We start from the raw sequence: 12,280 nt of genomic DNA on the forward strand, positions 1-12,280 counted from the left end.
AAAGATACTGCGAGATATGCCACCAGCTTTTCTAATCGTAGTGTACCAAAATAGCAACGCAAATCCAAACCAGGGCCGACAAAAGGGACACACTTCTTTACCATTTTTCTCTAATTTAAAGAAGTCGTCCAAGTTTCCGCCACGTGTCTTTTCTCCTTGATTACTACTCCTAGTAGCTCGTAATAATTGAAATAATTGTTACATATGTTGTTACATTCTGTGTTCATCTCCAATAGAATAAAAAAAAAAAAAAGGGAAGGTCCAAGTTTGAACAAGAAGAAGCATAGTCGAAGGAGGGGAAGTTAAAAAGAACAAAATTATGCAGGTGATCAATGCAGCGTCACTGGTTCGAATGGCAACGAGAGCCTCCAATTCGCTAGGGGCAGAAATAGCATTTGGTACTGTCACTTGGTTCGTCTATACCGGGATCTCATGTTTTTAGTTCTGTTCGCCGGAATTATGTCCGGATTGACATTAGGCCTCATGTCTTTGGGCCTCGTTGATCTCGAGATAGTTCAGCGAAGTGGCACCCCCGCTGAGAAAAAGCAAGCAGGTTTTTTCTTTCACTAATTTTGTTCACTCTTCACTTTTTGATGAATATGTCACCTTTTGATCAGTGTACCTAGCGGCGGAGCTAGAATTTTCGCTAAGTGTGTCAAAATATAAAGGAGGAAATACAGGAAAAAATCAAGAGACATATAGTAATATATACATTTTAAAAAAATTTACCTAGCTACACGGTGTAGTGTGTAATTTTCTGGACGAAGTGTCAGTTGACCCCCTTTGAGATAAGGTGGCTCCGCTCTGCCACTAAGTGTACCTAATTTTTCTGCATTATCAGAGGACATCTACTTGCCAGGAGTATTTGTGTTGCTAACTGATTCTGATTTTGTTTCACAATATTATCAGTTGGATTCAGTATATTGTGTGGATTACCTGTTAAAATTAGTCCAGATTAACTATGAAATGAGAATTTTGTACTTGAGTCCTCTTACTCATAATAAAGTGGTTTGGACTTATTATTGAGAACTACTCTGCGCATTGCAATTTGCTCATCTACTGGTAAAACAAGTCGAGTAAGGTGATAATTTCCTGATATACAGTATCAGCTTTGTCTCTCCATTAAAACAGGATGAATGGATGAGATATAAGCAGAAGTATATATTCTAATATAAGGTATCATTGTGATTAAATACAAATGCAGATAGCTTTGAGTTTATCAGTTCTGAATATTGTCTCATTCTTGGGGAGAATCTTTATCATCACATAACTTCTACTTTTAATGGAATTTTCGCCTTTTCAGCTACAATACTTCCTGTTGCTCAGAAGCAACACCAGCTTCTTGTGACCATACTTCTATGTAATGCCGCTGCAATGGAGGTAAAAACTGAACATCTGGCTTCTTGATTTACTTTAGGATATCTTCAGTAATACTCTATAATAAGAAAAAAGGGTTGCCCGGTGCACAAAGCATCCTACATTCACGTAGGGTCATAGGAAGGGCCGCACCCAAAGGTGTGTGATGTAGATAGCCTACCCTAATGCAACCATTAATGGTTGCTTCCACGGCTCAAACCTATGACCTATAGGTCACACAGAGACAACTTTACCGTTGCTCCAAGGTTCCCCTTAAAAAAAAGCTCTATAATAATATGATGCAAAATCATAAAGAGTGTGTGTGTGTGTGTGTTTTTTTTTTTTTTGGGGGGGGGGGGGGGGTTAGCAGGAGTAAATGGGACAGTTCAGCCAATGCGCACACGATAGATGAGAGTGGGAGAGAGCGACAAGGAAACACCAAAGAGAAGCTTTGCTTGCATAGTTGGTATAATGAATGTCCACTAGACTTGTTTAGATTTGAACTCATTTTTGGAACTTATGTAGCTTTCCTACCACAGAGTGTTGCAAGTACTGTTTAGAGATGAGATCACTTATCAGAGACGAATTGAGGCATAACACCATTGAGAAAGGGGTGGGGTGTTGGGAGAGAGAGACACATTCCATTTGGTGTCATGCATAAATTGAACTAATGAATCCAAAAGAAAACTGAAGGCAAAAATTAGGCTGCTGCTTGTCTAGATTAAATATGAAGAAATTATTATGATTTTTGTAATTTACTTAGTTCTAGTACATGCAATTGCATATTGTGGTTGGGAGAATCAGGGATGGTAATTTTGTATCTTTCTGAATCACACTTGCAATTTCATATTTCGTGGTTGAGGAGGTTGGTGATCTTTGCTTCTTTTCCAATCATGCAATTTCTAGGCCCTACCCATATACCTGGACAAAATGTTCAACCAATATTTGGCCATTATACTGTCAGTAACTTTTGTCTTGGCATTTGGAGAGGTAAATTGAACCACTTGACTTCAATTAAGATCTCAACATTTAAGACCTTGCATGCTGATCCTATTTCCTCCTATTTTTGTTTTGCAGGTTATTCCTCAAGCAATATGTACCAGGTATGGACTTGCGGTGGGTGCAAACTTTGTTTGGCTTGTCTGCGTTCTGATGGTTATATGCTACCTGTAAGCACGTGATTTTTGCCCTATATGAGAATTACTCCCAAAAAATTCAAAAAATAAAATGATTTTTCTTGGTGTGCCATTTTGTGATATTTTGTGACATTTTGAATAATTATTTGTATTTGTCTGTGCATGTTTATTTGCTAAATTAATAAATAATACAAAAATATGTCGCATTTTGCATATAGGATTTAATTCTACAATTGTAAGTGATTAAATTTGTTTTACAAAAATTAAAATTACAAAAATAGGCATCATTTGCATTTTTAGCATTTAATGTCCAAATATACAATTTTATGCTTATTTAATACTTAATTGTGCGTTAATTGTTATTGAGAGTTAATTTACGCTTTTATAACTTAATTTAGTTCTTAATAATAGTTTAAGTATTTTTATAATTTAGTTTTAGAGAAATAAAAGAAGAAAAGAGAGCGAAAATATAAAGAAAGTCGGAATTGGGCCTCTTCTTCGATTTCAAGCCATAGGCCCAAAAAATGGCCCAATCTTCCCTACGACCCAGTCCATTTCGAACTGGGTCGACCCAGTCCATAACCCAAAAGACCCAATACCCCTATCTTGCATTTCAAAGACACAAAACAAAACAAAAAAATAAAAGGAAAACCCTAAAAAAAAGAGCTAAGCATCCGCCCCCCCCCCCCCCATTTCTCCTTCTTCTTCCTCAAAACTCCATAGCACAACCATGGCTGCCTTCACCAACATCGACCACACCCCAACCATGGCTTCCCCTCCATCTTCACGTTTTTATTTTTTCCGTCGACGTCGTCCATGGTTTCTCCGTTGCTTCATCTTCTTCGTCAAACCTCCGTTGTGCGCACTGCTGCCCGTTTCTGCTCACCGTTGCTTCTGCCGGTGCGTCGTCTTCCCGTCATCCTCCTCGATGGACTGCCGCTGCCAAGATCGACTAGCTGCTGCTGCTTCTGTTTCAATCAAATGACCAAACGAACACAGCCATGGACGAGCTTCGACGTCGACCATGTCGTCGTCCATGGCTGTCCGCGATGTGTTGCTGCCTGTCGCTGCCGGACCGCTGCTGCCTATCGCCGGGACCGCTGTCTTGACGTCGTGCTGCTGCTGCTCGTCGCAGCAGGTGTTGGACGGACTGCTGCTGCTGCTCGTCGCGGCAGTAGCTACGGGCTGCTTCATCTTCTCTTCGTCTTCATCGTCATTTGTTCGAGCTTTGGTTGAGGCTCGGACAGATTTGTTTACAATCAAAGTTCTTCGTTGATTCATCTCCGGTTAGTTGTTTTGAGTTTTATTTTGTCCAATATTTCGTTTTTATATTTCTAAAAGTTAAAATCGTTAAATATTTGATTCTTGTTTTGTTCGTTGTTGATCGTTGAAATCATTTTTTCTAGTTTGTTCATGTTCATGTGCTTTGTTAAAATTAATTTTCAGATTTCAAAATAGAAGTTTAATTAGTTGTTTTCATGTTTATTTCATGTTTGTATTATTGTTTAAGTAAGTATTTGTTAGTTTGATGTTTGTTAGATTCAAATTGAAATTTAATCAACTATTTCTTCAATTTGTTTCATGTGTTTATGTATTGTTAGAAATTGTTAATATTGTTAAGTTCAAGTTTAAGTTCATAATTGTTTCTTCGTCGATCTTGTTATTTGTTTAAAGAATTTAGTTGTATTAAAGGAATATATTGTTTTAATCATTTAATCCGTCATGTTTGTTGTCTTAAAATAGATTCATTCATGTTCATACTTTGTTTGGATGATCTTGAATCCGAATTTTGTATAGTTTGATTTCTTGTTTACCATTTATGATTATTGCTTGAATTGTTCTCATAATCTTGTTTAAAGTTTAATATAAGAATTGTTTGTTGTAATGTTGTTAGAGTTGATTTTAAGTTCAATATGATTGAATTTAGAAATCTTCATACTTTGTTTGTTGTTGTTGAATCCGAAAATAGGATTGTTTGTTGCTAAAATATTGTTCAATCAAATTTTAGTTGTTCTTGGTTGTTCAATTTGTGTTCATGTGATTTGTTGTTGAAATGTTGTTAAAATCATGTTCATGTGATATTGTTGTTATGATGTTCATCCATGTTCATATTGTTGTTTGAACATTGTTAGAAATTGATCATATTGTCTATATTTTGGTTAAGTTTGATTAATTGATGTGTTATAGCTGATGGGTAGTTTGGTAAATTTGTAATACGTTCAGGGGTAGTTTGGTAATTTCAGTAAGGTCGGAAGGGGTAGTTTAGGAATTGTACATTTTGAAATTGTTTATTTGAAGCATGGGGGACAAAATGAAATGGGGTGGGTTGTGATATGATTATTTAATATAAAGGGGGGACAAGATTTAAATTAAAGGGAATCTTGCATTATTTTAAATATGGCATGGGGGACAAAATATAATGGGGTGGTGTGATATATTTATTTAATGTAATGGGGATGAGTGGGAAGATAATGAGTTTGGTAGGGAAAGGGATTGATTTTAATTGATTAAAGGGATGGGATATATATATATATGTGAAGTCTGGACACAAGAGGGAGAAGAAATACAGACAGAAAAAAAGAGATTGAAAAAAAAAGAGCTGAACATTTATTTCGAAAAAAAAAAATTGAAACTCTCAAGAAAAGAAAAACATACAAAAAAAAAAAATTGAAAATTAGAAGAGAAAGTAGTACACACCTGATAAATATTCTGGTATACAGGTGTAGAAATTAAGGGTTGAAGATTAACTAGCCTGTCAAAAATCTGAAAATTTTCCTTGGTTTCTGTCCGTTATTTTCGGCATTCCTGGATTTTATTTTGAATTTTTCAAAGCTGTCACTGGGATTTTCGTTGACTGGTTATTGCTGGTTATTGTTGCTGTTGCTGTGTTACGTATTACGTTGCTGACTTTCTTCTTCTTATATTGACAATATCAGGTACACAACTGTAATTTTGGCATTTTGTAAGCTGAAATGAAGAATGGAGTGTTAAATTTTTAATTTAGTTTAATTTAATTTTTTGTATTGTATTTAGGTTATTCATGTATTATTATTCCGTAAATCACTGTCATCGGCATAACTAGGCATATTATAGCGACATATTAAATAACGTCTTTACCAGATTATTAGGAAATATATTTAAACCTGATTATTAATTAAAATTGTTTAAATAAAAAAAATAGAAGAAATAACGTAAAAATGGCGTTATTGAATCAGTTTGGCAAAAATTAACTAAGTTCCTTATTCATAAGGTTTTTCGTCAACGATAAGTTAATCCGAATCATGTAGTCAATTTCAGTTATAACATGAATTAGTTTGCAAACAAGTATTAGGACATGATGAATTAAAACAAAGTTAGTTAATGTTAAATTGTTTAAATTTTTAGAAATATGATTTAGTACTCAAGTTTTTATTTTTATTTCTTTCAATTTTCAGTATTTGTAAATAATTAGTTTCAATAAGCTTAAGTCTTACTAATAATTTGAATTTTAATCCAACTATGGGATAATTAGTTTTTTTTTATTTTTATTTTTTACTTTTCGATAATTCCATGTTGTATCTATGATTATAATTTTATTACTTTCTGCTAATATTTGTTTTTCTCTTCTATTTAATATGTCATTTTCAAGAATGTAGATATTGATTTTATATTTATAAAAAACTTAGTAATAATAAAAAGGTAGTCATTAAAGGATATTATTAAAGGATTTCGCTAAAAATAAATAGATGTAAATAATACGAATGTATAGGATTCTCCAATCTCATTTATTTATTTAATTATTAAAAAAAAATTACTTAGAATTTGGGATGGATTGTTTAGTGAATTTCACTTCCTTCCCCAAAGATAATGACGCGTTAGACTCTTTAGGCGCGATTTAATTAATTTTACCTTCTTAAACTCGGATGCGCATTTCATGCGACCCAAATCTAAATCCTAAAACATCAAATAAAATATGTTTCGTATTGTGGGTGCATTTCATGTGACACAATCCAAAGATATGTTTTAAGCGATGTTCACATTCCTAAAAAATAATAATTATAATAATAAAGCGGTAAAAGATAAAATTTGCACATGGTTCATAATTGTATTAAAAATCAGATAAATAAGCCGAATATAACAGTTGAGCGACCGTGCTAGAACCACGGAACTCGGGAATGCCTAACACCTTCTCTCGGGTTAACAGAATTCCTTATCCGGATTTCTGGTACGCAGACTGTAATATAGAGTCATTCTTTTCCTCGATTCGGGATTAAAATTGGTGACTTGGGACACCCTAAATCTCCCAAGTGGCGACTCTGAAATAATTAAACCAATCCCGTTTCGACTGTCCTTTAATTGGAAAAAACTCCCTACGCACCTCGCGGTGCCGGAAAAAGGAGGTGTGACAGCTCTGGCGACTCTGCTGGGGAATTAACCCAGAACCAGTGGTTCAGGGTTAGAAATTCGAGCTCATATAAATTGTTATATTTGGTTTTATCTGATTTTTACATGTTTGAGCCTAATATGCTAAATGTTGCTTTTACCGCTTTGATATTACATGAACTGTGTATAAACTGTGCCGAAACCCATCTCCTCTCTGAGTCTTCTAAATCATGAAGAAGGGTGTACTTCGTACGACTTCTTTTCTGTATAGTGTAAAATCCCAATTTAGAACGAGGTTCGGACAAGTTGCTAAGCCGGTGAAGCTTCTGTATTCCCGGTACGCTACCCCCCCTCGGCTCGAGCTGTCCGCTCGGGTAAGCCAGGTCTAGAACAAACACCCAGGTTCTGAACCTAGTATAACAAAACCACATGTCGGATCCCTAGTAGGAACGTTTGTTTGCATCACGTGCATCTGACTTTGGAGGCTCAACACAGGGGTTGGGTCTGTCTAGGACAGGTGCACCAAAAATGAAAATGACCATCCTGATGCATCTTATTTGTTTTATGTGCATTTATTTGCTCGGTCTTGCATGTTGACCGGCTTCTGAGTCTCGGGAGTGTAAAAAATAAAATAAAATAAAAATAGCAAGTGAAAAGTTAGTTGATTAATTTAGAAAAATCAGTGTCCAAGTACTGTCGAAGTGCTGCCGAATTTTTTTTTAAAAAAAAACATATATATTTTTACTTTTAGAATTGTTGGTTTGCCTAGAAAGCAGAAAGTGTGTAGGAGTAAGTCTTTTATTTTAATTTGCTTTATTAAAAAAAAAATGAAAAGGGAAAATAGTTTTTTTTTTTTTTTGATATAAAAGGAAAAGGAAAATTTGTTTGTTTTCAAAAAAAAAAAAAAAATTAGTTAGTTTATAGCCTGAACTACGCGGGTATGATTCTCACCGGATGTGAGATCAGAGGCAAACATCTTTGGTTTCGGCTCACCATATTCAAAAAAAAAATCCAAAAATATTTAACATTACTCACTTCTTTAGGAAGTTTTTCTTTTAGACCCCAATTTTTTTTTTTTAAAAACAATATATTTCCTTTTAATCTCAAAATCCCAATTATTTGTTTAAAAGATATTCAAAATAAAATTCAAAAATATTTTTTTGTAGTATTTCTTTCATAAATTCAGAATATTGGTTCAAAAATATTTCCTTTCTCCTTAAAAGTTTTTTTCAAGAAAAAAAAATTATTAAAATCCAAAAAATATTTCTTTAGAATATAGATAGTTTTTAAGTCAAATAAAAGTTTTTCCTTCTTTAATCACTATAATAAATGTGCAGGATGAGCACAAGTCAAAATGAACCATTCTCAGTGTGTAGCGAGGTCCCTTCGCAACTCCACATGTGGTGGAATGATATGGGAAAGGATAGTATAAAGATAGTGGAAAGAGTTTTGGGAGGTTTTGTCGATCTGTTGAATATCAAGCCAAGGACAGATATCATCGAGGCTCTAATACCGTTCTGGGATCCAACACGCAACGTGTTTCGTTTTGCTGACTTTGAACTTTCACCTACACTAGAGGAAGTCGCCGGATATGCGGGGTTGAATGGGAAACTAAGAGGGCAGTATTTACTTTCACCAAGACCAGTATCTCCGCACGCGTTCTTGGATTTGCTAAGCATTAGTCGGAAGGTACAGAATGATGATTTGTCGAAGGGATGTTGTACTCTCCAATTCTTGTATCAACGGTACGGAATTCCTCAGGGTTTGGAAGAACCAAACCTCGGATTAATTCACACTGGGAACAGAATCAAGTGGGAAGCAAGACGTACTTTGGCATTTATCACAGCATTTCTGGGAGTTGTGGTCTGTCCCCGCAAAGATAAAAAAATAGAGATAGGCCTTGTAGGGATGGCCGATGTTGCAATCAAAAGAACCGACAGTACTGTGGTTCCTTTGATTTTGTCTGAAATCTACCGAGCTTTAACTATATGCCGAGAAGGAGGCAAGTTCTTTCAGGGATGCAATCTGTTACTCCAGCTGTGGATGCAAGAACACCTCCATCACCGAGTGGGATACATGAACCACGGGTTGACTGAGAAAAACTGCATTAGCGGCTTTGAGAAACGAATGACAGGCGTCATATTTCCCGAAGGCGTCGAAGCATGGCTTGCACAATTGAGGTCAACAACAGCCGACCAAGTTGAATGGGCATTTGGGTGGTTGAATGATACTGAGGTAATATACATGGCGGCCGAGGAATGTCATGTTCTTTTGATGGGACTTCGTAGCATCCAACCATATGCTCCTCATCGGGTACTGCGCCAACTAGGAAGATTTCAGGTAATTCCCACTGATGAGGATCTAAGCAAGCACGCCATTGAGTTGAGTCCAGGAGTCGTGTTCCCCGAAGGAAAAATTAGAAAGTTGTGGCACGAATGTAGATTCCTTGAACCCAAGACTATGGTTCGAGAGCTGGCTAAGGGTGAGGTAGACCCAAAATACGATGTTTGGTTCGGGAAAAGGTTCCAGATTCGTCAGAGGCCTGCCAAAAGAGCTCACGTCCAACAATTTACGGATGATTCGCAGGAACAGTGGGGCTGGTTAGTGAGAGAGGAAGGCTACCGGGTTGAAATCGGGAAGCTGAAGCGACAAATTGAAAGGCTTATGTTTGAAAACAACGTTCAAGTAGCCTCAGAGCAGGGTGAGAAGAACAAATTAGCCAAAGAAAACCAGGCACTGAAAGCCCGAATTCGCCGAGTCAGTAAGAGTGATAGCGACCGACAGAAACGTCTATCTGATGAAAGGTTGATAGCGGAATTGAGAAATCAAGTCAGCCAAAGCCGAGAAGACTTGGAGAGATCCCAGGCTTGTATAACAAGAATGCGGGTCAGATGGGCTACAGTTACAACATCACGGAGAGAGCACCTATGGCAAGTAAAAAGGGACTACGAAATGAGTGTTGCGACATTGAGAGAGATAAACTCCATTCTCAATAATCGGGTCCTCAAACAAGCCCAGGATGCTAGAACATATAGAGAACACTACCATGAGTCGATAGCCCGGATGGAAGAACAAATGGAGAGGTTCCAAGAGCAGCTCATTGACAATACTCGAATATTGGGACTAAAGAATCAACGGATAGAACAGCTGTGCATAGAGAGGGATAGAATCAGGGGTAGGATCAATGATATAGGGCGCTATATCACCACAAAGTGCCTAACATGTGAAGAGATGCCTCGTGATGTCCTATTTGCCTCAATCATGGGTTATGTCCATCAGATCATGGAGGAACTAAAAAGCTTGCAAAGAAGCCTGGCCCCCAAGCCCGCGGAAAGGCCGAATGATGCCTCGCGGGCACCAAAATTCAAAGCTTTAATGTATCCCTAGTTCAATCTTGCACTTGTTTGTTTTTCGAGTCTGTTGTCTACCCATATGTTTTTTTTCCTTTTCTTCAAACATTCTCAAAAAAAAAAAAAATATATATATATATAAAGTCTGTATTTTTTGTTTTTGATGGCTTGTAATAGCATTATTTTTGAGCAAATAAAAAAAAAATATTTGGTCTTATGGCCCGAACTACGCTTGGTCTGATTCGTGCGGGGTCACGATACGTAGGCAATCTCTATAGGATTCGACCGTAATTAAAAAGAAAAAAAAAAGGAAGAATATATATTTGTCAGAGCAAAAATAAGCCGGGATGATGCATACGGTCGGAGCAAAAGCATGTTAGAAATGATTAACTGCCTAGGAGCATTGCATCCCCCTAACGTGCAATTACAATATCTGTTAAGACTCTAACACTGACAAGTTTGTTGTTTTTCCAATCAATATCAGTTAGTTGTTAGAGCGTACTGGCACCGTACCATTATCAGACAAGATCAAAAGGTCCTATACCAGAAAGCATGACTGGGTCAGACAACAGCGTTGAGTCAGAAAAAACGGCCAATCAGATGCTGAAAGAAGCCCTGGAGAAAATGGAAAAAATGAGGCTAGAAATGAATGAAATGCAGATAGCCTTAGCTAGAGCCCAGAAGGGGCAAGAACTACCCGTTACTCCTACCCTCCAACCAACACACACGCCGGAATACCCTTCTCCCGGTCCTTCAACAAGTTTCCCAAGCCATCACTATTATCAGGGAAGAGAGGCTTATGATTCCCAAGCTCCACCACCCACTCAAAACCCTCCTCCACCAAATGTTCCCGTCTTTGTGGCACCTCCCCCAGCCCCATTGCACAGATCATCTAGTGAGCCACTGTTTCAGGCTCACGATACACAATACTACCCCCCTGAACTCACATTCAAAGCACCCGAGCCACATACCTATAATCCCCACTTTGAGGTCCCGGCGGAGATTGAAAAGCCGGCTAAGAGCCCAGAGCAGGACGAGGTGATGCGGAAATTTAAAAGCCTGGAGCAATCCTTCAGGAACATACACGGGTTAGGTAACCAAGTCAGCGTGGCTTACAAGGATCTATGCCCTTTCCCTGACGTTCAATTACCAGCAGGGTTCAAAATGCCCAAGTTCGATTTATACGAAGGGCATGGTGATCCTATGGCACATCTACGAGGTTTTTGTAGCAAAATGAGGGGAGCAGGGGGCAAAGATGAGCTATTAATAGCTTACTTTGGCCAGAGTTTGAGCGGGTCGGCGTTAGAGTGGTATACAAGACAAGATCCGAGCAGGTGGTACACCTGGGATGACTTGGCACAGGCTTTCGCAGGACATTTCCAATACAACCTTGAGATAGTCCCAGACCGTCTCACATTGCTAAAGCTCGAGAAGAAACCCGGAGAGAGCTTCCGGGAATTTGGGTTCCGATGGAGAGAACAGGCAGCCAGAGTTGATCCCCCAATGAGAGAAGGAGAAATGGTGGATTACTTCTTACAAACTCTCGAGCCAACTTACTTTGGTCACTTGGTGACGTCAGTTGGCAAATCATTTAATGAAGTTGTGAAAATGGGAGGTATGATAGAAGAGGGACTTAAGTCTAATAAGATCCTGAGTTATTCGGCAATTAAGGCAACAACTCAGGCCATTCAGAGCGGCACGGGAGGTGCGCTAGGGAAGAAAAGGAGAGAGGAGGTCACGACATTAGAGGCCGACAATTGGTCCAGATCTAGAGGTCCTTCCCCTCATTACCAACCCAGACCCCATCGTCTAAACTACCCACACATTCCAAATTACCCTCCACAACCCTACTACCAACCACAAGAACAACATTTCACCGTCCATCAAGCCCAGACATACACCCAACCTCCGGTTCGCCCACAATGGCGCACGCCGGTTCCCCACAATACATACCCACCTCCACATAACACATACCCACCACCACAAAACACCTATCCACCACCAAGAGCCTACAGGAACCCTCCAGGGATGGGTTTCAGGGGAAATCCGGCCGCCAGAAATGAAAGATTGCAGAGG

General features: G+C 38.1%; 1 protein-coding gene across 1 annotated transcript; it reads left to right on the top strand.

Moving 5' to 3' along the window:
• The first annotated feature begins 247 nt into the window (after nucleotides 1-247).
• Nucleotides 248-5,477, top strand: LOC138868137 (DUF21 domain-containing protein At4g14240-like). The gene is made up of 5 exons (XM_070147586.1): nucleotides 248-553; nucleotides 1,304-1,380; nucleotides 2,263-2,346; nucleotides 2,434-2,459; nucleotides 5,429-5,477. The coding sequence occupies exons 1-5, from the start codon at nucleotides 433-435 to the stop codon at nucleotides 5,466-5,468; spliced, it is 348 nt and encodes a 115-aa protein (XP_070003687.1). The 5' UTR covers nucleotides 248-432; the 3' UTR covers nucleotides 5,469-5,477.
• The last annotated feature ends 6,803 nt before the right edge of the window (nucleotides 5,478-12,280 follow it).

This window comes from Nicotiana sylvestris, chromosome 6 (genome assembly GCF_000393655.2).
Source record: "Nicotiana sylvestris chromosome 6, ASM39365v2, whole genome shotgun sequence".
NCBI classification, from domain to species: domain Eukaryota; kingdom Viridiplantae; phylum Streptophyta; class Magnoliopsida; order Solanales; family Solanaceae; genus Nicotiana; species Nicotiana sylvestris.

What these genes read in the sequence shown, in the direction of transcription:
- LOC138868137 (XM_070147586.1), top strand. Translation starts at nt 433, where the DNA reads ATGTTTTTAGTTCTGTTCGCCGGAATTATGTCCGGATTGACATTAGGC. An exon ending in CGCTGAGAAAAAGCAAGCAG is followed by an intron (nt 554 to 1,303) that starts GTTTTTTCTTTC and finishes TCGCCTTTTCAG; the next exon opens with CTACAATACTTCCTGTTGCT. An exon ending in TTGTCTTGGCATTTGGAGAG is followed by an intron (nt 2,347 to 2,433) that starts GTAAATTGAACC and finishes TTTGTTTTGCAG; the next exon opens with GTTATTCCTCAAGCAATATG.